We start from the raw sequence: 27,033 nt of genomic DNA on the forward strand, positions 1-27,033 counted from the left end.
TATAAAATTATCATCTCTAGGATTCTTTCCACCACTTACACAACCTCAGATTTCAGGTGGAAAAAAAACAGTCTTATTCAGGTTCCATTAGGCTCCGCAGATAACTTTCTCCACATCCAGACTGTAGGTTTTGTCCTTAGATAAGGCAAAGTTTTCATAGTAGACTAACCGATTATCTTTCGTGCTATAGTGCCATACGGCTTAAAGGGGTAAGATTTGTGACTTGAGCCCTTTAGGGAATCCCTGAATGTATTTGTTGAGTAGGAAATAAACAGCGATAGGACCATGTTTATACATGGTCAAAAGTGAATTAAAGGTTATCACCAGTTGGTCATTTCCTTGTAACACAATGGCTTTCTATAACCTTACCGTTGAAAACTATTCTCAGTCAAAAAGAAAGTATTCTTAAAATTTCATTAACAGATTGCTTGCATAGCTTGGTCACCTGTAGTAATTTCGAAACAAAAGTGCTGCAGAAGTGGTCCTAGTTGTATATCTAATTGTACATAAAATTCCTAGAAGTTATAATTTCAAACCAAGGCAAAATGGAAAATAAAATGAGAAAATCAGTTATGTTAGATAAGATACAGTAAATACAGGAAAGAAAAACCTGTGTTCATATTTAACTTCCTTAAAGAAGATCTAAGTCTTTTTTTTTTTTTTTTAAGTGTATTATTTCATAGTCGGTGGCATGTTGGCAGTTTCCAAGGAAAGGGAAATGTTAGACAAAGAAGAAAAAGATATTCGAGTCCCTACTCTGGTACAGTGCTGTGTGCTTCACATGTATAGTCATTTTAATCCCAATTCTATGAGACATTTCCCCATTTTACGCCTAGCTATAGCTTTGTAGATGATGATGTTATAAAATACTAACTGGAAAAAAAAATCCCTACTCATTTAGATTTCAAATACTATCACTTGTTGTGAAGGCCATTCCCATGGGGATTCTGTATGACCCTCCAAGAATTCAACTTTAGGAGGAAAAATATGAGGGAGGCAGATTTCAGCTTTCTAAGAGTCAGAGCTGGAATGGAGAAGTGACTGCCCTGCTGTAGGGAAGACATCTGGTCCTCGCCACCCCTTGTGTGGAATGTGGGCCAAGAGGATTCACATGTCTTGTAAAGGGTCAGGTTGAAATCAGCTTTTAGCCGGGCTTCCTGTTCTGGGACCTCAGGCGTGGTCTGTAATCTAAGTTTCAGTTTACTAGTCTAAAATAGAGATAATTCTCACCAGACAGATTTAGTATATGTAAAAGCACCCAGCAGTGGTACTTGAATGTTTCTACCTTTTCCTTTTGAATTTCTAACTTTTCCTCTGTATCGTTACACATTTTTAAATTTTCAGCTCTTCAGTAGATTTTTTTCAACATATTACCATGTAAAATTTTAAATAGAAAAGTGAAAAGGATTGTACAGTGACCACCTGTATATCTACCACCTATATTCTATAATTAACATTTTACTTGCCCTGTCACATATTTATTCATATATCACTATATCTGTACAGCAGTCAATCTTATTTTAATGCATTTCTAAGTAAGTTGCAGACATCACTATAATTTACTCCTTGACACTTCAGCACGCATATCATTAACTAGAGGTCAATATTTTTTTCCTTTTGAGATAAGATTTACATGGACTGAAACACACCTCAAATGTGCCATTCAGTGAGTTTGACAAATGTGTGCACTGGTATAACAAACCCCTACCAAGATGTAGAACAGTACCAGTACCTGTGAAAGTCCATTTATGTCTCTTCCTAGTTGATTTCTGTTCTGCTCTCTGTTCAGATGTGTTATTTTAACATTAAATAGCAGCTAGGTGTTTCGAATGGAGTATGCTTTATTGTCTATGACTTTCAAAATTAGAAGTTCATTTATGCCTAAATATTAACTAGCTTACTACTGAAAAAATATGCTGAAACAAGAGTCTCCGAACCCTTTTGATTGTGTAGCCTCTTGGTTAAAAAACTTTGAGACTGCATCCCAAATATGTGTAAATTTACTTTAAAATTACATATACTTGTACTTTGTACTAATATGCACATTATAAAAACAAAAACTAAAAGGAATGACATGGTATAAACAGTATTTTATGTTTTAAAATTCTTTTTGGCAAAATATTACTAAAATAATTTGTCTGTATTTTTCAAACTATTAATTTCTAGAATATTTTTTGCCTGCTTCTTGTGATATCTGACTTAGGCGGTCACAGATTTTATCTTCTAAAGATAACTTTTATAATAGAACTGTCACCTCGGCCATTTCCTTGTTTGCTTCTACTTACATTATTAGAATTGTATTTGTAGGTTTCCTTTTAGCTACTTACTTATTTGGCAAGAGTTCAGTTAGAAGTAGATAGTCCATAATTCTCAGCCAGTCACAAACAAATGTCAGTAAATAACAGTACGCCCAAAGTGGATAAATACAATCATCCAAATAAGGACATTACTGTCGATTTATATATTAAATATTAGTAAAATTCACTTTTTAGGTAAAAATAAGAAACTGAGATGTGAACACTCTGCTTATGTTACCTTTGCTCTAAAAGATGGAAAAACAAAAAAGTCTCAAAATTCTTGAGTTTCAAATGAAGAGCTTTTTAAATTTAAAAACTGTATATGAGAACTCTCAAATGATACAATCACTTTAGAAAACTGGCCTGATCTACTGTAGTTAAGCACACGCCTACCTTGTGACTAAGCAGTCTGTTCTAGACATATACCCATGAGAAATGAGTGTTTATGTCCACCCAAAGACTTGTGCAAGAGTCATTCTACATAGCAGCTTTATCCATAATAGAAGACTGAAAACAACCCAGATGTCCATCAGGAGGGGCATGGGTACACCAATTTGTAGTAAATCCATGCAGTGGAGTACTATTCAGTAATAAAAAAGGTCAAACTACTGATACCCACAAAAATATAGCTGAATCGCAAAAATACAAGATTGAATGAAGAAAGCCAGATACAGACAATACATTCTGTATGATTTCATGACATTCAAAAACAGGCAAAGCTGATTAATGGTGATCAGGTTGTGAGAGCTGGAGGTTGGAGAGGTGGTTACTAACTGGGAGGAGGCCCTAGAAATGTTTTGTATCTTGATGTAGAAAGTGGTTTACGTGGATGTGTACTTCAGTTTAATACTTCAGTTTAAAACACTATGTATGAGGTAGAGAAAGAAGAACCTAATACCCCAAGCTGCTTCAGATATTGAATTTCACCATTCTTAGCATTCGATGAGAATTTTTTTTCCTTAAGGCTTCAGTCCTGCCAAGTTGCTGCTCGGTATATTTTTGATCTAGTTTCAACCTCTCACTTGATAAAATAAGAATAAAGCCTTTGATTTACCATTCTGTGACAACTTAAAGAGCCGAACTCTTATTGAACTTGTATTGAGCACCTACTGTGTGTAAGTCACTGTGCTAGGTGTAGGTTTTCCTTTTTCTTTTAATAGGTTAAATTTCAGCAATTTTAAATAACAGCATGATTACAATTAAAGTGTTTTCACATCCTTTATTAATATAAATACTGGTTGAGAATCCTCAATTTATTTGAATTTTTTTTTTTTTGCCTTTGATAATAAACTACTAGACTGTGAGACTTTATTTCTGGAGACCAGGTTACATACTTTCAGAGAATCACTTGAGACTTAAAGTCCTTTTAATCTTAAAGTAAGGTGTTTATAATCTTCATTACTTTGGCCCGAGTCCAAAGGAGTCCATCATTGATACATTTCTCAGGTAGAGTGACACAGGTTCCCTCAGCCTTGTCCCCAGGGACTGTACTCACGTTGCCAAGGAACTGGTAAATTGTCTCATTTTCTTCTACTTAGTCCTGAGAGCAGATAGGCACTTAAACTCTCAGTACCAATATGTACATGTTCCAGTGCTCCCATTTCACCCATATGAATCTGTATTTCTGGCACATCCCCTTTGGAATGCCCTAATGACGACTGTTTCCCCATGATTTGGAAAATATTAATTCCCTGAAGTCAGGTTTCTGCTACATGAGATTGTGTTTAGTCTTTTGGAAAATGACTGAAGGTGTAAAATTATATATTACTGTCGAGATGTCTGTTAGCATTAGAAAAACATTATAAAGTAGTAAGGATAGTAAACATAACAGGGGAAGAACCCAAATATTACTGTTTGTTGGAGAAAGTTGTCTTCTGTTGTGGAAGAGACTCCAGATGTTAGATCAGAATCTAGTCCACAGCAAAAAGGCTTCCTAGGCATTTTGAGCAGCGCCATTGAAAGCATGGTCTGCAGACTGCTACCTGTCAGTGAGAAGCTAGGTACAGAAATTGAGAGTAAGAGTTGAGACATTTTTTAGCAATTTGATAGAGTAACTTTATGAATCTAATGATTTTTAAAATGATGTTTGTAATCTGTATTTTAATTTTATTTTTCTAATTCATCTTTAATATATTTTATAAAAATGTCAGTCTGCAACACATTAGAAATTTTTTTAAAAACTAGTTCTTTCCCACAGATAGCATAGAAGTGCTGACTGTAAAGACCCTTAAAGGTCAGTAGTGGTCTTTGCACCAAAAGTAGTTTGCTCATACTGTACACTGCTTAAACTATCCTTATTTAAAAGAGAGCCTGAGATGACCATGTTATAAAGACTGATTTCACCTATGTAAAGAATGTTGTAACATAAGTAATAATGTTCATTGTAGAAAGCTTAATATCCCTATACCTAGTTAGAAGCATCATGAATATGTATTTGCATATATGCAGGTACATAATTTTTGTAATATATACTGCTATGCATCCTTTTTTCCCCCAATTAAATACTATATCTTAGATTTTCGGTGGCAATGAATATATTTCTATAACATTATTTGTAGTAGTCATCTGGTAAGTTATGATATGGACCTATTTATTATGAATAATAACCACTTCCTATTATAGGACATTTAGGTTATTTCCAGGTTTTTTTTACTATAAAATAATACTCCGAAAAACATTTATTTTAGCTAAATCATTAACTTATTTCTTTGAGACAGGTATCTGGAAATTGTGCTTCTGAGTTGGGTGGGGAAACATGAGCACATTTTGAAGCTTTAGACTTATATTGTTATCATGCCCTCCCCAAAAGTTTTGACTCTCTTACCTATTAGAAGAATAAGGGGATATCTTTTCCCACATATTCATTAAAAATAGATGATTCCGATTTTTTAAAACCTTTGTCATTTTAATAAACATTTAATTGAATTAATTTGGTTACAAGTGAAGCTGAATATATATGTCATACCAACTTATCAAATCACATATATTGTATGTCTTGATTACAAGTTAGGATGACTGTATGTAATAACACTATGAGGTAGATATCCGCATAAGAGAACCAAGATTTAGCTTAAGAAATTCACCTAGGGTCACCTGCTTCATAAGTGCCTTAATCTCTGACCATTAAGAATGCCACAAGAAATAAGAAACGTGATACTGGATTAGGTGAAAGGGCTAAAGAAGCATTTGGCGGTGTGTAAGAAGACTACAGATATAGATAATTCACAAGTTGTGAATCTAGCAATTGTAAGTCAACATTTATTGTAACACTTATTTCTCTAGTCTTTACATCTTTGAAAGCCATCTGACACAAGGCAGTAAGATAAAATAAATAAGACATTAGTTATGCATATAGAGAAAGCAGAGACCTGTTAAAATCCATTCTGAATGAATAGCATGGTGTTGATTTAGGTAAAGTGCTAAAACCTTTACCGTGAGAGAACACTGGTATTTGAATATCAAGTAGGTAATTCTGAGATTTACTGGTTCAGTAGAGCCTAGAGGCCAAATCATAAGAGCTGCTACTAGCCTGTGTTGCTTTTTGCCAGTTTACTGCATTCTCAATTCCCATAACAGCATTTTCCTGTGTTATTTCACTGCCATTCGTCATATGCATAATCTCTTCTCAGCTGATTAAAATAGAGGTAGTAATTGAATTTTTCTATTATACCTTATTCGTGCCTAGATAAGAATTTGCTGCTGTTAGTCAGGTAACTAACATCAATATGGTCACAGATAGCCACAGAGAAGTAAGAAGCGTGGAGTAATCTAGAAACTAGTGAACTCAGGCCTTCTGAGTGACATCCTCCAGGTTTCCTGCAGTGTCTGGAAAGACAGGTCCAGGAGTTAAAAGACAGGCACCTCATTCAGCCGCTGTCTTGGTTTGTTAGGTTTGAGCATTTTTTATTTACAACCTCTTTGTAAAACAGGGAGAATGATAATTCTTATTTTCTTGTCTTTTTTTTTTCCTTAGAGATCAAATATTAAAATGTACATGAAAGAAGTGTTTGCTAAGTAAATACCTAATAATTACCTCGCAGGAACACTAGACTCGTTATAAAATGCTTAGAACCTAGTAAAGTCTCAGTAAATGCATTTGCGGTTTGGGTGGTATGGTATGTCTTTCATCAGCTTTATGATGGTGAGTTGGCTTTAGACTTAGGGAGTTTTGGGGACTTCCCATTGTTATCCCTTGTTCAGATTCCTAAGTATGATGGGTCATTTCTAGAGATTATGCATAGCTTCTGAGTTTGGGGGCAAACTGGACTGGACTGTGTTGCTCTACAGAAGGGTCTGTGGATAAACTGCTCTCCGCTTGATCCCTGAGACTGAGTTCCGAGTGGTTTCTCTAAGTCTGATTATAAGAGACTCTTAGACTACCCAGATAAGGAGATATCCAGTCTCCAGCATGTGAGAGAATAAGCAGTAAACAAGGTTGCCTCCAGGGGACTGGAAAATTCTTGATAATATAGTAGTAACTTCTTAGCTTCTATTGCAAAATATGTTTAAGATGAGAGTTGTTATAAGTGATAGGTTCAGTGGTGGTTAGCAAATACAAAAATGAGTTTCACAGAAGATTCAGAAATTTTTATGTAGGGAGGCTTTAGGTCTTTTCCTTTTTTTTTTTTTTTTTTGTCATTGAAGTAGAGCTTTTGTAGTAATTGGCATCTTTAATTTTGGAGGAAATGCATATTCAGAGGAATAGAGTTATAAATTCTCAGTTCATTCTTTTATACTTACCATATGTTGAATGGATTGAAAATTAGTTCCCTCTAGACCTCTGTGTGACTTTCTAAATGAGACCAACTATTTTCAAACAAGGCAGAACTGTTACTGTCTCCACTGGACTGCTCCATGAGGGTTAATAATTTTGAAAAAGTATTTAGATCTTGGAAATGAGTTGTTGTTACTGATGGATGCTAATACAGTCTAGTTTAGTGGCTTTCAGATTTTTTTGACTAACAACATTAAGAAATAAACATTAATGCCATATACACACACCAGATAAATCTTTTCACCAAATCATATATATGATGCATTCTGATACATTTATATTTCATTTTGTATAAAATCATATTGCAACTCACAAAATCAGTTTCACTACCTGCAGTTTGAAAAGCACTGGTCTGGTCTATTAGGCCAAAGGGAAATTAACCTATGTGAGTTGGTCTGTTCATATAGAAGAGTAGTTGGATTTGGGGGATGAGTTAACAGTCCTGAGTTTTTTAATCTGCTATAGCCACAGTCTCTGTGAAGGTCATATGAATATAAAAAATGAAAGTTACATTATTTAACCATCCAAGCCATTATTTCTCTTGATCTCAAAAGGCTAAGTATACAGAGCAAATTTTGTACTCTCATCTTTAATCTTTGGACTGCAAATGTATCTATAACTTTCTTGAACCTAATTGTAGTTTTGCACACATACCTTCTTAAGCATGATAAGCTCCATACATTTGCTAACTATTGTACTGTTCGACTGTATTCTGTTCCCTGGCTGATGGTACTGAGGCTCTGGGATTTTCTTGGGTTTGTGAGACTGGACTGTGGAGGTATCAGGCTATGTGTGACTGAGGATGAGGAACTTTTAAGCCAGAAGACTTGCAGGTACCCTCTAAGGTGGATGTGAAGTCATGGGACTAACACGTTTCTAATTGTTCTCTACTTCCTTTAAAATCGCTTTTTGTTCAAAAAGAGATTTTCTTGCCATTAGTAGATTCAGCAGTCTCGGTAGAGAAAACCTAGTGTTGATGATAGTAAGGCATATTTTAATTTCTGGAAAAGATACATTTCTGAAAAGTTACAGTAAGCACAGTTTTACATCTCACATATGGCTGATTGACTCACACAAGATAAGCACATTTCTATTATACTAAACGGAAATATCTGACGACAAAAGGGATAATATTAGATCAATCTCTGTGTCATGCCAGGTATTCAAGAACCCTGGCTGTTCTCCAGCTCAGCCTTCTGTTTCTGCTGCTGTTTACTGGCCCTGTCTTGTGTTATGCAGGGTGGCAGGGGAGGACAAAGCTTTTGATAGAGTTATGAAATATGATGGTGTCCATCGCTCATTTTTAATAAGCTTCCTGTTTGGGGCAAAGATTGATTTAACTGCAAGAGATCAGGGAAACAAGAACAGATGTGTCCCTTGTTTTTGTAGTGCCGTAAAAGCAGATTACAGGGGTAGAGCAGTTCGACAAGAATGGACAGTTGGAGAATTTGGTCAGGTGCAGAGGCGCTGACGGTAGGAAGAGCCCTCTGCCCCTAGAGGTGCTGCTCACTCACTGTCGTGAACCCTGAGTAGGCCTTAGCCTCGTTTTCTCTGGGCGTACCGCCCACCTCCTGGCTTTACTCCTTCCCATCCAGACCAGAAGCACTGGAGCTGCTCTCATTCCAGCTTCCTTTTCTCTTTTGTGCGTTCACCCGACAAACTCCTTCCTGGGGCTTCTGCGGCAGCAAATCATCTGCTGAGACCCCTGGGCATACTCGCAGAGACGTGCAGACTTGGGGCAGCTCCGGGACTGATTTCATCGAGGTCCCGAACACCACTGCCGCTCAACAGGCCTTGGCCTGCCCTGGGTCAGTTCCCTGTCCCTCCTCCTCTGCCGTCGGTGGGTACCTTCACTGCTCTCCTCCTGCTCATCTTCCTTCCCGCATCTCCAGCAGATGGTTTGACCTTCATAGCTCACACGTTCACTTCCAGGATGCAGTGGAAGAGCAAGAGCTCGGTGGGCAGAGGGAGCCGCGTCTGCATGGTCCCTGCGCCCCTGGTGCCGCCACCTAATCTCTTAGCCTTGAGGGACGCATCCGTAAAATGGAGACAGTAATGCCTTCTACTCAGGATCTTTTCAAGGATTGTGAACATAAAGAGCCTGAAGTATCACGGATAATCAAAAAATGTTCCCTTCTGGCCCCTTCACCTCTCCGCTGCCCTCCTTATTGGACCCCACTCTCCCTCCTTTCTCATTCAACATTCAGTAAATAGTTTTGCGTGTTTGCCCTGCCCTAGGTGCTCTCATCGATGCCAGGGGTAGAGAAGTGACCCAGAGGAGGCCTTTGTTCTCCTAGACTGTGGCAGCCTCTTCCCCTCTGTGGCTCTTCCTCCTCAAGCCAGAAATCGTGATCTGTCCCATCTCTCAGCCACTGCGTTCTGCTGTCCTTGGTAGCTGAGCTTTTTAAATTTAAGTGACCCTTCGGCCTCTTGCTCACCCCTCCTCCAGAGGTACCATGACCTGCCATCCAAAGAGCACATTTCAATTCTTATTTTGCCTCTGGAGTTTAATCCTCACTTTTACATTCTATATTTTTACATCTCCTGATACTTTTTACCATTTATTTAATAAATTTCAGAGCTTCATTGGTAATAAATGTTTATGACTTAAAACTTCAGAGTAGAGTGTACCTTTTGCCAAAGTATAGTGTTCTGCGTTGTACCATTTCATAATTTTTTCAGCTCATTAATTTATAGTACTTTTTCTGATATTACTTTGCTTTTATTTTTGTGTATATTTGGCTGATGTATCTTTATCCAGTCTTTTACTTATAACTGTTTTGTCCTTTTAAAGTGTCCGTTGTATAAAACAGTGTATATGTAGCTTCATGTTGTTTTTTTGACCACCCCAGGAGATGTTCCCCTTTTCCCACATTTTGCTGACAGTTTTCAAGATTTTATCTAATTTTTTAGTTAGTAGAAATGCTTCCTGGTTTTAAACACGTTGTTGTGTGATCGTCTTAATTTCCGTCATTGAAACTTTTCTTTTGTTTATTTTCCAGTCATTTCCGTGTGAAGGTAGGGCTGTGAGAATCGGGTGGCACTAGTGTGTTCCACCGTCATAGTCACTCTAGGGTTTTGGGAGTGTTACTCTGGATTTGTCTCAGACTTGATGGAGTTAGTATCGTGAAAATTAATGAAACATGACATTTCCTTTAGAGAGCTTGGGATGGGTTCAGGAACAGAGGGGTAGGTGCATAGAGGGGAAGGGGAAAAGCGAGGTGTGTGTAGAACAGTCAGGTGGACTCAGTGAACGAGAAGTAACTAAAACTGACCAGCCCAGAAGGAACAGGAAAAAGAGAATAGATGGAGACATTGGCATTTCCTTACAAAAAGGCTGGGTTTCAGCCCCTTTTTGTCACAGCACATTGAAATCTAAGTTTAGAACTGCCCATTTACTGTCCTCTCGTTTGTGATAGGGCTGTGTAGTCTTACTCATTGGAGAGAGAAAACGCTGCATCCTGCAGGAACCTTCCTTTAGGTTCTGTGCTCTTGGTTCTTCCCTCCCCGCAGACAATTTTGAAGTCTTTAATGAAAAAGTTAAATGATAGTGCCTCCTGAGCTCCTGAGACGTAAGATTTAAGATGAATTCCAGTGTTGTTTTTTGGGGGGAATGATGAGAAAACTAAAATGCATTAATCTTTTTGCCCAAGTGACTTGCTCACAGTTACAGAGCAAATTAGAAAGAGCTGCACTAAATTCCATTGCCCCTTTACTCACCTCCACGGGACGAGAGGGAGAAATGAAAGGGAGTACAGAATTCATACTAACCATTTTGACAACTAGACACCCTGATTTAATTTAGAAAATTTAAAGCTCAGGAAAGAAAAGAGTTTAAACCAGTCTTGGGGTGAGCTATTTATGTGCTCATTGTAAATTTCTCTCTTTTTAATTGTCAAACACACATAACATAAAATTTACCCTCTTAATCATCTTTAAGTGATCAGTCCAGTAGTGTTTAGTACATTCACATAATTGTGCAGCCATCACTATCGTTCGTCTCCAGAACGTCTTCATCTTGTAAAACTGAGATTTTGTGCCCATTAAACACGATCTGCTCATTCCATTCTACTCCCAGACACTGTCAACCACCGTCCATTCTACTCTCTGTCTCTAAGAATTTGACTGCTCTAGGTACCAAAGATAAATGGGATCACACAGTATATGTCTTTTTTTTGTGACTGGCTTATTTCACTTAGCAGAATATCCTCCAAAAAAGTTCATCCATGTTGTAGCATGTGTCAGGATTTCTTCCTTTTTAAGGCTGAATAATATTTCATTGTATATAAATAGACCACATTTTGTTTATTCATTCATCTGTTGGTGAAAACCTGGGTTGCCGTCACCCTTTTTTATTATGAATAATGCCGCTGTTAACATGAGGGTACAAATATCTTATCGAGACCCTGCCTTTAATTCTTTGGGTATAATAACCCCCCTTATCTGGAGGGACATATTTCAAGACCCTCAGGTGTCTGAAACTGTGGAAGGCACCGAAACCCTATATGTACAACATTGTTTCATATACATACATACTGATGATAAAGTTTAATTAACAAATTAGGCACAGTAAGAGATTAACAGTAATAACTAGTAATACAATGGAACGATTTTGACAACATACTGTATAAAAGTTACGTGAATGTTGTCTCATAACCAGTCTGATAACTGAGATGGCTACTAAGTGACTAGCAGGCAGCATGGCGCAAGATTTCATCATGCTACCCGGACAGCTGGCAGTTTTAAACTTCTGAATTGCTTATTTCTGGGATTTTTCATTTACTATTTTCAGACTGAGGTTAACTGCAGGTAACAGACCACAGAAAGCAAAACCGTGGGGAAGGGAGGAACTACTGTAAGTGCCTAGGAGTAGAATTGCTGGATCATATTATAATTCTATTTTTAATTTTTTGAGGAAATGTCATACTATTTTTCATAATGGCTGTATCATTTTGCATTCCCACCAACAGCTCACAAGGGTTCCAACTTCTCTATATTACTCTGAACATTTATTATTTTCTCTTTTTTTATAATAGCCATCCTAATGGTTGTGAAGTTATATCTCATGGTTTTTATTTGCATTTCTCTAATGATTAGTGATATTGGGCATCTTTTCATGTGCTTATTGGCCACTTGTTTACCTTCTTTGGAGAAGTATCTACTCAGGGTTTTTTTGCCCATTTCTTAATTGGGTAGTTTGGTTTTTGTTATTGAGTTGTAAGAGTTCTTTATATATTCTGCATATTAATTCATCAGATACATGATTTGCAAATATGGTCTGCCATTGTATGGGTTGCCTTTTCACTCTGTTGAGCGTTGTGCTCATTGTAATTTATTTAGATAAGCAACAAATAGGACTGAAGAGGTATCTACAAGACAGTCAGGTTTTATGGAAGTCCGTGTGCGGCATATGCAGGGAAAGCCAAGAGCAGTATAGGTCCTGGGGTCATTGTGATGTTATCAAATAAAAGAGGGAGGCACTGAAAGGTGAAAAGGTAAGACTGAGGACAGACCTCACAAGGTTGCTCTGGCCTAGCCTTGTATGAGGCACCTGGGTAGAACCAAGAACAAGAAAAATAAGATAGTACTCAGAAACACGCCTGTGAGCGATCATTTAAATGATCAAATGAGTTTTTGCACAGATAAGGCAGTTAGGATGGTTTGGCTAAGCTACCAGCTTTTTTGTCAAAAACAGGCACAGTTAAGACAAAATGTGGTTTAATTTTGTTTTATGCCTAGAATTATTCAGATTTTCATGTGACGAATGTCATCCCTGAGACATAAACTGAAGGAAGCAATCTCTGAGAAAATTATCCAAAAATTATGTATTTTCTGGACTCTGTTGTGCCAAGAACCAAATGTTATCCTCTACTTGTGGAACTATTGCAACTAGCTTCATTGTGCCTTTTTTTTTTTTTTAATTTATTGACAATTACATTGAAACATCGAAAGTTAGCATTAGTTCCCTAGTTGGAATAATTGCCATTATCTGTTCTTTTTAACTGTGGCACATAATGGTGTTTTCTTCTTAATGTCTACTTTCTATTATTAAATATTTGTTTAACAATCCTGTCAGAAACATATATTCATCAAAAGTTCTTTGTTGGTTTTGTTCTTTGCTTTGCTTTTTTTATTTTTTATTTTTAGATTGTTGCTTTTGGCAGAAAGACAAAATTATCTTCATGTCTTTATCTTTAAAAAGAGATAAAGTACAATAGGATGCATTTAGCAGATGGTTCTAAATCTTTAGAATGTTATTAATGCTGCTATGAATTAAACTTCTGAGGTATTTATTCGATGGATTATCATGCATGTACTTTGATTGAGCGATTTTTGCCTTTTGTCTGATGTCAGTAGTCCAGGGTTTAGGTCCCTCTTTTCAGAGGCGTTCAGGGTCATTGCTGCTATCCTAAATTTGAACGTACGCAAAGAATGTTTCCTCCCTCCCACCTTTCTGCTGTTTCTTTTCTCTCCCACAGGCTAATAAAAAACGAGCTAGGACTGGGGGAGAGGGTTAGGTGATGAGTTCAAGGAAGTGGACAAAATTTATATCATGTCGGGTCTTACAGTTGATTTTTTAAACTATGGAAAGTCATTGCAGAGTTTTAAACAAAATGACATGATCTGATTTGTGTTTAGGGTCTGAAGAATTGATTATTGAGGGCAGAGGTGGGAGGGCAGGAACGTGGATCCAAAGGGCCAAGTTAGCCTTTTATAGAAGTTGAGGCATGAAGTGATGATGGAGTAGACCAGAGAGAACAGTGGACAGAGAAAGAAGTGGTTAGTTTGGTGATAGACTTTGGGGGTATAATTGAAAGGACTTAGTGATAGCCGAGGTATGTCTGCATGGGAGAGAAACAAGAACTTCCAGGTTTCTGACAGAAGCAGCTGACTGGACAGTGATGCCGTTCACTCACATTGGGAGCACCGGAAGATAAATAGGTTGGGCCACAAGACTAACAATTTGTTTTTAGACCTTTTAAATGTGAAATGCCTGTGAGACACCCAAGTATGTGAGTGTGAAGCTCAGAAGGGAGGTCTGGAGTTTGGGATAGAAAGATGAGCCACGTAAATAGCGTTCGGAACCTTGGAATTGTATGAGGTCACCACAGTTGTAAGAGTAGGTGGCGATGAGGAGCCGTGAAAGGAGATTGCGGAGAAGTGGATGGTGAGGAAGGAAAAGCAAGCATCAGGAGAGTGTCCTGGACTCAAGAGAGAAACTTTCAATGGATATATTATGTAATAGAGAAATAGATTCGCAATGGAAATTACAGATATCGGGTTAATATATTACAAATGAATAGTAAAAAGAACCCTGTAGAGAAATGCAAAAATGATATGAATAGGCAATTCACTGAAGGGCAAATCCTAACCGCCAATAAACCTATGAAAAGATGTTTAATCTCACCATTAATCAGGGAAATGCAAATCTAAAAGAGCAATAACACCTAATGCTGTCAAAGATTGGAAGGGGAGTCATTTTCATACGTTGGTGAAAATGTGAATTATTACAGCTTTTTTTGAAAGCAGCCTGGCAATATCTATTAAAATGAAAAATACCTCTAATGTATGATTCAACAGTCTCACTCCTAGAAATCTATCTTAATGGAATTAGAAGCACCAGTACATAAAAATCTTAAGTACGTTTCCTGTAGCTTTTTTGGAGGGCAAAAACACTAAAAATAAGGTAAATACCAATCCCTCGGGGAACATTATTATAGGTTAATAAATAATTGAATTATACGTTATCCAATCACTGGATTACGCATCCATTAAAAATAAATGAGATCTATGCCACTTGACTTTAAGAAGAATTTGAAAAAATATGATTCATTTTGTGTGCGTGTGTATTTCTGAGACACAGTAGTCCCCCTCCCTCCAAAGAAACCTCTGCCTGTGTATAAAACCTTTGTATGTATGTGATTGTGTATATGGACATGGAAAAACTTACTTTGTTATCAATAATAATTACCTGGGGATAGGTAAGTCTGAGGAAGGTTGTGGAGGTAAGCCTCCATTCACCTAGTTCCTAAACACACACACACACCCCTCTATTTAGAAGAAAAAGGACCTCCATGATAAAACTGTCTGTGACATATCCTATGCATGTAAAACAAATGCGAATGTATATATAACACATGAAAAAGCAGTCACCAAAATGATAATCCAAAGTATAATTAATTTTTTCTAAATAACATGCTGAATTGGGATATGCATGTCACACCTTTATTATCTCAGGCATGGCTTACCTGGAACCTCTGCCTCTGTGGCTCTCACAAGATCGTACTCATTTAACACTTGACCAGGGGATGGATCTGCTTCCATGCTCACTGCAGTAGTTGTTGGCAGGATTCGGTTCCTCGTGAGTAATTGACCTAAAGGCCTCATTTGTTCACGAACTGTTGGCCAGGGCCCTTCCCGGGTTTCTTGTGACATGGGCTTCTCCATAGAGCAGCTCATAATATGGCAGCTGGCTTCCTCAGAGCAAACAAGCAAAGGGGCAAGAGTCAGCAAGATGGAAGTGACATCTCGTCACTTTTGCCTATTGCATTTGTTAGAAGTAACTAGATCAAGCCCACACTCAAGAAGAGAGGATTACACAAGACCATGAATACCAGGAAATGAGGAATATTGGGCATCATTTTAGAACCAGCCTACCACCAACCACCAGTAGTATTCTTGGTTTTGTCTCATTTTCACTTGTCTTGAAACAATCTAATGAATCTGTCTTCTGAATAGTTACTTAAAACTCCCTCATTCTTGGACAGCACATGGTACATGTCCCCTTCTTTCTGCTTTGGTCCTCTTTCCTCCAGGCTGCCCTCTTGGACAGGTTTGAAAACAACCCCCATACTACCTCTAGCTAATGGTCCATGAAGATTTGTATCTTTCCCACAAGAAACTCGGAGTGTAAGCCAATCGCAGTGCAGTCCCCACCCATTTCATGGTACCATCAGACTAACTAACCAGAAAGTCCTGTACTCTTTCTCAAGATTGCTCAGTGTTCTGTGACTCCCAGGCTCTTGAAGACATATCTTAAGCTCTCCAGGTGGTCTTAGAGAAAGGGAGCTTTTCCCAAAACTCCTTACCTCATCTTCAGCTCTAATTTTTCTTAGCCAACTCTTTTTTTTGTTGTTGGGGAAGAACTTTACAAGGGTTTGGACTGCATTATTTGCAAGTCTGAAAGAGTAACCTCATTTTGGAATGTATTTTCCTTTGTCTTGGACCTTCAGCTGAAACTGACACTCAGGTAGTTCCATAATGACATCCTCTTTCATCTTTGCCTGCTTGCTACACCTTTGAAGGCATCTGCTCTGGATAGTTGCCTATAGTCACTGTAACAAGAAAAGTGATTACTAATTTATTAAACCAAACAGTAAAACATAATAGAGAAAAGATGGGGAAAGCACTAAATACCTTTTATTTCAGACCAGAATAAATATTGTCTTAATATTATTATGTAAATACTATTTTAATAGTGTTCGTGTAATATTTGAAGTTCTTATAGAATTAAAAATGAGATATATGAGTTATAATTCATAGAATAAAGGTAAACATGAAGAGAAAAAGGCGCAAAAAGCCAGACATGATATTACCAGCATAAATGGTCTCCATTTGAATCAATAAATAAAATCCAACAATGTAATGTTTGTAAGAGACCATCCTAACAAAATAGTAGAAGGCAAAAGTTACCCACAAACCGCAAATGTGTTTATCGCACCTGAGTTTTTACTCAGAGTTGGTAGCATTTTATATCAGGCAAAATAGAATTTAAGGGGGGGAAAAAGCAGATATTGCATATCATTTTATGTCGACAACATAAGACCCAGTGAAATTGACACCAAAAACGACGTGCGCAAATTGGCACAGGTCTTGTGAATTGGTTTCACAGGTATCTGAATTTAGTTTTATGTAATTATCTTTCTTTAAATTTTGTTTGGTGGGGGAGTTAAGGTTAGGAAGATCTGAGTAAAGCAGTAAAATCTTTCCGCATTAAAACATACTGTATAAAATTTTGCATGTAATTAAGGAAATTTCACTGAAGAAACTAAGAATTTCTGCTGGGGAAATGGGAAAAGGAAGGCTAAAGTTCTACAGATATAGTTTCCTTAGAAATTCAAACCAGGCTTAGAACTGGAGACGTGTTCCCAAGCCACGGTGTGGGAGAGGGTGCTCTTCCCGTCTGAGCAGGTAAGGGTCTCATTGATTCAGTCGTTAGAGGGGCCGACTGCTTAGAGGAAGCGTTATCCTCAGCAGAGGCAGACAGCAGGGTCTGCTAAGTTTAATTGACCACTTGTTCTCTGCCTAATGGAAATTCCATCCTGCAGTTATTTTTTTGAATCAGACTTTCTGGGGTAAGCCCTGAGCATCTGCATATTTATTGGTTCACTTACAAAGATAATATTTTTATTTTAAATTTCAGTTTCAGAGCAGATATAGTTTTGTAACACTACCGTTCCTGCTCCACTGAGCCAACTAGCATTGATTGTCTGGAGTGTGCCCTCCTAATGTTTTCCTGGGAGCGCGTGCGCGTACACCCACACACCCACACACCCACACACACACACACACACACACACACACACACACACAAAGTTTTCTGGAATTACGTTTTGTATTCTGCAGCTTACTCTTTTCACTTGTGCTTGATATATTGCAGGCTTTCCAAGTCAATACATAAAGATCTTGGCTATGGCTGTGCCAAGCTGCACCATGATTTAGTTAACCATTCCTTTGCTGATGGCCCATTTGTTGTTTCTTTTGGCAGGAGAGCTTCAGTGAACATCTTGGCATGTTTGTCTTTACATACTCATGCTCTGATTTCTGTAGGGTAGATTGGTTCCCAGAAGGGAGTTGTTAGGCCACGTGCTATGCATGTTTTTAATTTTATATTACATGTAGCAAACCAACTTAAATGTTTGTAGCCATTTACATTCCCAGTAATCCTTTACGTGGGTGCTCATTTCCCCACACTCACTAGTAGGCACATTTCTAGCCTAAGAAAATAACTCATTAAAACCACAAAAGTAATACAAGGAAAAACATGGGAAGGTTTTTTGAAATCTTGGAATAGGAAAGGCCCCTTAAGCGAGATACAGACCTGTAAATCAGAAAGGAAAAGATTAGCTTTTGCCGTATAAAAATTAAGAATTTTCTGCTAACAAAAATGTTTCAGATGAAATCAAGACAAATTATAAATGGATAAAAAACGTTTGAAACATGATAGAAAAAGTGCTGCAAAACATATAAACTCAAAATGAACTTTTACAGATCAATAACAAAAGACCAGTAACCCGGTAGAAAAATTGGCATTGGTTATGAAAAGGTACTTATAGAAAACATAATAGAAATAATTTTTAACATGAAAAGATGTTCAGCATCATCCATAATAAAGAAAGTGCAAATTAAAACACCATTTTTCACATAGCAAATTTAAGTAAGGTACATCAATAAACATCCATTATTAGTGAAAATATAAGGGTATACAGACTCACATTATCAGTGGAAGTATAATTGGTGCGATCTCTGTTATTGGCAATTTGGCAATTTTAAAAAATTCTTTTTTGAGTTGTTTTTAGCTAAAGTATTGTGTGTACATAGTTAAAACTCAACCTTGGCTTATAATGAAATACAACAATCTCTTGTCTCTTGATTTATTGACTAGACACTATTTGTTGACTTTCTGTCTTAATAGACAAGGATATAAGCACTTGCTGGACTACCCTTATCCTCTCTCCCCTCTCCTCCTACCTATTTTTACCAAATATTATTATGAAAAATTTGAAACATACGGAAAAGTTGAAATGTAAAGCAAACCCAATATACTTACCTCCTAGATTCTACAATTAACATTTGGTTTGGTTTGGTTTGTCACGTTTCTATCCATCTAACAATCTTTATCCATCCATCAATCCAGCTTATTTTTTATATATTTTAAAATAACTTGCATAAATTATTGTATCTCATTCCTAAATACGTCAGCATTGCTCAAGGGAGTTTAAAATGGTATAACCACTTTGGAAAAGTCTGGCAGTTTCTTACAAAGTTAAGCATATACTTATGCTGTTACACAGTAGTCCTATTCCTAGACATTTATCCAAGAGAAATGAAAGTGTATATCCCAAAAAAAACAAATGTAGGAATGGTTATAGCAGTTTCATTCGCAATGGCCCAAACTGGACGCGATGCAAATGTCCCTCAGTGCACAGCAGCACTACTTGGCTGTGTCAAAGAGTGAGCTCATGTGTGCTGTGAATTCATTTCAAAAATACATTGAGCAAAAGAAGCCAATGACAGAGACTTCTTACTGTTTGTTTTCAAGTTCAGGAACAGGCAACGCTGACCGATAATGATGGAATCAGGAAGTGGCTGCCTGTGGTGCGTGGCAATAACTGGCAGGAAATAGGAAACTTTCCGAGATGACTGAACTGTCTTGTACTTGATTAGGTGTTGGTTATATGGGTATTACATTTATCAAATTCTCAAATACATATTTAAGATCAGTATATTATATATACTGACTGTATAAATTTTGCCTCAATAGAAGTGAAAATAAACCTGAAAAACAGGTATATTTTTTTACCTGTTAATTGAACCTGTGTGGACAATTGCTTAGAAGATGAGAAAGGCAATGGAGGACTATGCCAAATTTTTAGACATTTCAGTTTAAAATGTGACTTCTATAATTTAAAAGAAGGGAACCTAGAAGCTTAAATAAAGATTTTATATGAAGATCATAATCCAAATTCTTCATTTTTTACTGGTCAGCCTGGGTTTTTTTTTTTTAATAGTCAGAGCCTGGCTCTCCCCAGGTACAGTGGGGATGAATTGACGTTCCCCATAAGCCCCTCCTCCAGAATCAGCCACGAGGACCCTCAGTAAGTCATCTGGCCTGTCCCCTACAAAAAGCCTACAGGAAGTTAAAAGCACTGTGTTCTCAGTACATTGTGTCCTCTCAATTATTCTGGCGAGATGTGGCATCTCTGTTGTCTGTGCAGATTATTCAGAGGGTGAAGAATAACCTTTTATCACATCTTGTTAAGAACAGACAATACTGTAAGACCAATTTGTTGTTTTAACAGAGAAAACCAAGTTCTGGTTTTTATATTAATAAATATTTGACATTAATGGATTTTGAAGCTTTCTTTTTTTAATCTTATGAATAAATCCATCAAAATTGAGTTAGCTTTGGCAAAATTTTAATATTTCATTGTATATTTTTAGACTGTTATTTGCAGTTATAGTCTAAGGCGAATGAATTTCCCTTTTCACAAACTTACAGTTTTCAGTATGCATTCAGGGTTTGTCCTTCATTATCTTCTTTCACATTTTGGAACAACCTAAGTACCTCAAGTACAACACTAATGTTTCCCATTAATAAACAGAAACGCATCCTGTTACCTTGCATACACGATCATACTTTTGTGCCACTGTTGTTTTCTTAATATAGTCTCAATCTCCATAGCAATTATAACTTAACCAAAGTAACTGACTTCTGTTTCACACAGTTAGATAATTGAGAAATTTCTGTCATACACAAAGGCTTTGGCAAACCAGCAACATTATGAGCATACCTAATACACATATCTTTTCTGTACCTTCCATAAGTGGCAAAAATAGCCACTATATAACATAAAAATTAAAATCGTCCATATGTTAAAACTATACTTGGTGAGCAGTGTTCTGTATTTTGTCTTACTTAGAAATTATTTAAGGATGCTAAGATTATTAATCAACTTATTATTAGGCCAAGGTCTTAAAGTTAACTGATGGAAATTATATTTGATCTGACACACCACAGAACATAATTGCTATTGATATAGAAAAGTTTGTCAGAATTATCAAGTTTTACGTTTTCCTTAATTATCATAAGTTCAGATTTGTTCATGGATTCACTTTGATTACTTAAATATGGATTCTTATATAAAAGTGTTTTTAAGCTAAGTTTCTGTGAGAAGTGTTTTTCTTAAAAGGCCACCACATTTATTATAGCATTTGATGGCAACCCGTCCACTGGAACCATAGACTGATGAATGTCTCACAGTGTATCTCACAATCAGCTGGAGGCTTCAAAACCAGATTCTTGGGCCTTACCCCCCAAATGTCTGAGTCATGGGTCTGGGTTCTGGACTGGGAACTAGCATTTCTAATGAGTCCCTAGGTGACACTGGTGGTGACAGTTCAGGGATGGAAAACTCTGAAGACAAGTTTCTAGGAAGCATGAGACTGCCTTACTCCATGGGCTGTGGAGTTGTAGGCTGCAAGGGGTGGAGTGTCTCTGCAGAGAGCAAAGCAGACCAGCTAAGCAAAGAACAGAAATTAAAAGGCTACCATATTTAAAGTATTCTTCATTCACTTTCTTATATCTGGAGGCTTCTTATGTTCCTTTATAATAGATTTTTGTGATTCTTAGTATCTATAAACTAATAGAAACAGCTCTTTTAAGAAACTTGTGTCTCATTTGTTAATGCTCTTTCCAGAAGCAAGAAAACGTTTCAAGCTCACACAAGGGAGATGAGGGGTAAAGGGTCCCAGGTGTAGACACAGAGCTGACAGCTTCAGGTCCAAAACCTCAGCTACTGGCTGGAGGGAATACAGAGCACCACTGATCTACATCTCAAAGGCCTTTTCTTTTCAGTAGAAGCAAGACATATTCTATAAACCAAAAGACCAAGATTCCAGATTCTCTGCCATGTCACACCCAAAAGACAATAGGTCCCCATCATTCTGTTATGAGGAGTAACACATTGGCTGTGTGCAAACCAGAATCAGAACCATTCATTTCAACGAACCAGAAATAAAAGTAAAAACACAAAGTCAGGAAAACAAGAACAGTAGAAAAATAAACTCTGAAGATAAAGTTTTGCTGCCACTGATAGCCATTCTAAGAGCCAAAGAACAGAGCCTGGGAGGTGTGCTCTGATTGGTGCAGGAAGCTCACCCACTTGAATAACTTGGAATAAATCCAAAATTGTCAAAGTATGATTTTCAAAAAATTAAACACAAGACTCTCAGTATAGTGCGCGTGCATGTCAACACATTATTTAATACCTTGGTGAGGAGCCAGCGTGATGGTAAGGCCAGTTACTACTATCCTTGGCAGTATTTGTTACACGGGACACGAACTCAAATACCTGAAGGGGCCAGGCAACCCATGTAAATAAGGAAAGCAGCGTTTATAACCTCTAGAGGGCATGGGGAGTGTGACAAGCTTGAGAGCACGCACATAACCTTCGATCATCTTCAGCTAATTTTTGCCTTGTGGAAGTGCGAGCTTAGTGTTGCTTATTCCTGTCTTCAGTGTGTGATTCACAGAAGTTATTGATCTGGATTTTAATGTGAATCTTCCTGTTTTAAAATGTCGGTAGCTAATTCAGTTTTTAAAAAGCCCTGTGTGAGCCAGACAACTCATGCTGAGGCCTGAAATGGCCCAATGGCCATCAGTTTGCAACTTCTGCAGTAGATATTAGTTATATGACATAGCAATCGAAGAGTTTAACCAAAAGTTGTGTTTTTGTTTGGAAGAAAAGTTTTTAAAGGTTTTTAAAGAACTGTTCACTTTCAGTTTTCTCATGATGTGATAGTGTTATGTCAACTAGTAATTCAGTGCCTGCCACATATATAATTATGTGCATTTCCATTTTAAGTTCTATTTTTTGGTGATTTAAAATACAGTTATTCATTTTCAGAGATCTGTTTCACAAGAATGAATATTCTTAACACTACTGATAAATGGTTAATGTGGAAATTTTTATGTTGTGTTTATTTCCACAATTATTCATATATAATGTGTTGAATTTATTGAGAATGAAGTTATTCATGTGAAGTTGTCTTTGTGGTGTAGTACTGAATGTAACCCATACAAGAAGCTGTGTGGTAGGTAACGAGAAAGCTGGGAGATGAGATATTTTGAAAGGCTGCTTTAATGACCTTGTAAAAAGATCATTGAGAACTTGATTTAGGGAACTAAATTTAGTAATGGGAATGGTGATCAATTTGAGAGACATTTCAGACGCTAGATTGGTAGAATTTGGTGCAAAACAATACAGGGCTTGCGAAAATAATAAAAAGGTTTAGGATTTTTTCTTTAGTACAATGTTCCAATAATTAAGTTTGGAAACAAAAACAGATTCAAAAGAAATTAGTTCAGTTTTAGACAGCTGAGGAAGTTCAGGATTTGAAGGAATCCTAGAGGCTACCTAGTGCAGCCACCTTGTTTTACAGATGTGAAAAGTCAGGGCCCCAGAAGAGTAAGTGATCCCTCCGGTCTCACAATTTAAATTGGAAGCAGGACTTAACTTCAAATTTCTGGACTCAAAGTCAGTGTTTTCTCAGGAGACTAGAGCGTCTGCCCTGTGGCGCACGGTTCATTCAGTTCAGAGATGAACTTGCGATGTTGCCGTGATCCTCAGGCTGTCACCGTGTGTTCGTTAACAAGGCCCGTGGATTTCCAGAGACTGGATTCCAGGCCCTTTTCTTGCTCTCCACACTACAGTGTGCCTCTTCTCCTGTTCGTAGCCTTTCCTTCAGTTTAAGCTGCTCGTAGGACCTGTAAATGGAAATGATTTGTAGATGTCTGCAATTTCATGCCTGGAGACTAAATAAAAGGTTTTGGGGCTACAGATGGAGATTTGGGAGTCAAGGAATATTTCCCAAGACATTCTGAGGAATTTAGATTCCTCCCTATCAGAAATTCCCAACCTCAGACGTACGTAAGAATCTTAAGTCTAGGAAAAGGCTGGAGTATTTTTATTTTTAAAAAGCACAGGTTTCAGATTCATAGCTGGGAATGCTATAAGTATTGAGAAGCTGGAGAAGGAGTTGAAGCAAGGAAATGGCATAGTCAAATGTGTATTTTAAAAGATAATTATTGCTTAAATGGGTGGAGGGAGAGACTTGGAGCAGTCCAGGCAAGAGATGATATCTTTTAGTGACTGCATAATATTTCATTAAGTTAATTTTCCATAATTCTGCTGTCTTGCAGTGCTTACGCATCTAGGTGTATGTGTGTGTGTAAAAATTTGCTATTATCCCGAAAAGGTGTATCTTTGGGATTTTTTGTTATTCTTTTGAATTATTTCACTAGGATCGGTTTTCAGGAGTAATTCTATTGAGTGGGAGGAAATGAGTAGTTTTGGCTCCTGATTATGTATGACTATAATGGTTATAATCAATTTACAATGTTACTGTCTATGTGGTGGGCCAGATATGACCTTTAGAATCATTTTGTAAGGTTCAACAAAAGAAAAACTGTTGGGATTTTTATTAATTTTATTTTGAAATTAGCAGTAAGTTATCACAGTGTCTATATCATGTTTATGCTATTTTACACAATTTAACTAAATATTTAATAACTTAAATTTCTCTTTAATAGATTGATGAACTCCCAGAGGGAGCAGTAAAACCTCCAGCAAACAAGTACCCTATCTTCTTTTTTGGCACCCATGAAACGTAAGTCAACCATGCAACTTAAAGTTTCAACTCTGTTTTGACTCCGCTAGACTACATTGTTTCTAGATGATCTGTAACATTTTATATGTTGTTAAAATTGTTATAATCAATTCTATAAAATTACCAACCTTAATAATATGTTTTTCTTAAGGTAAAGATGTTCGGTTATTTTGTTTTCGAATGTCTTTGTTCCTGCTTAAATGTTGGGCATCACCCAGAAGTCTCCTTTAGGACACTTTTAAGTCCTAGGGTGGTCCCCTTACCATTCCTAGTCATTTCTTTTGTGGTTCTTACATATTTCCCTTCTAGAGAAATTTTTTCCATTCATATTTTACAGAACAAAATTAATCCTCTCAGGCTCCCTCAATTCACTGGACCCTGAAGCAAACATACCACCTTTTTAAGGTTTTCTAATTGTATTGGTTCGAGTACAGACTAAACTGTTGAATAAAGGTACCTGAAAAGATAGGTCTTTCAGACAATATAGAAGTCTCTTTCTCTCAACACAATTCAGAGATAGGCAGATACAGCAAGGTGGATGGAGTGCTCTGCTCTAGGGACACAGATTCCTCTGTCATGTTGTCCTGTCCCTAGGGTGTTGTTCTTGTTTGCTTATTTCTAAAAAAAAAAAAAAATTTATTAAAACTCAAACTGGCTAAGCAGCACCTCTGCATCTTTCAGGTAGTGGGAGCGGGGAAGGGGAAGAGGTGAAGAATAAGTAACTCCTTGTAAGGAAATGACAAGGAAGCTTCATGCATCATTTAATCTCACATTCATTCCAGTGGCAAGAGCTTGGTCATAGGGCCACATCCAGCTGTAATGGAAAGCTGGGAAACAGTCTGTAGTTGGGAGAAGTGACCCATTAATAAAAGAAAGAAGATCATGGATGCTAGTGGATAGTTGGCACTCTTGATACTAAGGATATATATGGTTAATTACAGCAAGCACACAAATGGAATAGAAATTGCAAATGTGGGGCAAAGCTAAAAACTATCGTGGAATCTTACACGTCTTCAAATTCAGAGTCATCCCCTGTATTCACAAGAGGGTCAGTAGAGCCTGGGATGAGCTTCATCTTAGCTTGCTCTCTCTGCCACTCGGGCATCTTTCTCATCTCGTCTGGAAAGAAAGCTTGCCAGGAGAGGGTCCTGAAGACATGTGTTTCTGGTCTTCACATGAGAAATAGTTGTATTTCTTTCAGGAAGTTAGTTTCATTTTCTTTTGTTTTATTTTTATCCAGTAGACACTGTGGACTGTGCAACTTACCATGTTTTCTTCGGTAAAGAGGTTGCTAGAAAGTAGCCCGACCCAGGCTTGCTGTGTGGCCAGCTATCCATTTTTTCTGCTTTGAAGCATATGTATGAAACATCTTGTGATATGTACCTAACTCAGAGGATTTATACATACTTCTAATTTGTTTATTTAAACATGTTGGCACTTTAGTCGATAATGAGATAAAAAATATCTTACATTTGAAGGTCAGAGTATCAATTCTATTTCTAATGTATGTCTGCAGGGCATTTCTAGGTCCCAAAGACCTTTTTCCATATAAAGAATACAAAGACAAGTTTGGAAAGTCAAACAAACGGAAAGGATTTAATGAAGGATTGTGGGAAATAGAAAATAACCCAGGAGTAAAGTTCACTGGATACCAGGTAATGGTTTTAGTTTCCTGTCACTTGCTGTAGCTCCTTTCTTTGTTTTGGTTTTAATTCCTTTTTGGATCATTCTTACGTGTCCTTTGTACTAAAAGTTTCCCTCTGTCCATTTGAAGTCAGACTTCTTTTTGGCTCCTGTAGCATTTTGGAGTAAATGTAATTCTGTTACCCAAGAGGGTTCAAGTCAGGTAGTCACTGAAAAATTGAGGTTGACAGCCCTTTATTTTGAAAATCTTAAGAGTAAGCTGAACCCTTTCAAATTAAAGTAGAATGATTCTTTGCACAGTCTATGTTCTTTGCTATTTTTTCAAAAATATAATTAGTTAATTAATATTCTATTATTTCTTAGGCAATTCAGCAACAGAGCTCTTCAGAAACGGAGGGAGAAGGAGGAAATACTGCAGATGCGAGCAGCGAGGAAGAAGGTGATAGAGTAGAAGAAGATGGAAAAGGCAAAAGGAAGAATGAGAAAGCCGGCTCAAAACGGAAAAAGTCATACACTTCCAAGGTTGCTGAGAAACTGTTCCCACTGTTATTAATGTTACATGCATAGTCATCGAACGTCTCAGATTATTTTTAATTCATTCGTTGGGCGCACAGAAATATACTAGCTCTGTGGAGCCTTATCCTTAGAGGCAGGATAGCCAAAGGGAATAAGACAGGTGACCTTATATGTGAGAGAAACCGGCTATTGACTCTTTGGGGCTGATTTGGCTCCTAAAATACCGCCTTCTCAGCTGGAGGAGGACTTTCTTTAGTCAAGGATCTAAGCTGGTCTGCCTCCTGCAATAACCACCACATGAATGCTGAAGAATTCAGGAATACAGGAGACCTAGTACTATGCTGGACCGTC

At 37.4% G+C, this 27,033-nt stretch overlaps 1 protein-coding gene across 1 annotated transcript in view; it reads left to right on the top strand.

Moving 5' to 3' along the window:
* The first annotated feature begins 691 nt into the window (after positions 1–691).
* The window catches only part of HDGFL3 (HDGF like 3), a 40,991-nt gene continuing 14,649 nt past the window's right edge, over positions 692–27,033 (top strand). The window contains exons 1-4 of the mRNA XM_023520980.1: positions 692–760; positions 24,446–24,522; positions 26,039–26,177; positions 26,530–26,688. Of these exons, the coding sequence (XP_023376748.1) occupies positions 692–760; positions 24,446–24,522; positions 26,039–26,177; positions 26,530–26,688 (444 nt within the window). The remainder of the gene's footprint in view (positions 761–24,445; positions 24,523–26,038; positions 26,178–26,529; positions 26,689–27,033) is intronic.

The sequence above is a fragment of the Pteropus vampyrus genome, unplaced genomic scaffold (assembly GCF_000151845.1).
Source record: "Pteropus vampyrus isolate Shadow unplaced genomic scaffold, Pvam_2.0 Scaffold286, whole genome shotgun sequence".
NCBI lineage: Eukaryota > Metazoa > Chordata > Mammalia > Chiroptera > Pteropodidae > Pteropus > Pteropus vampyrus.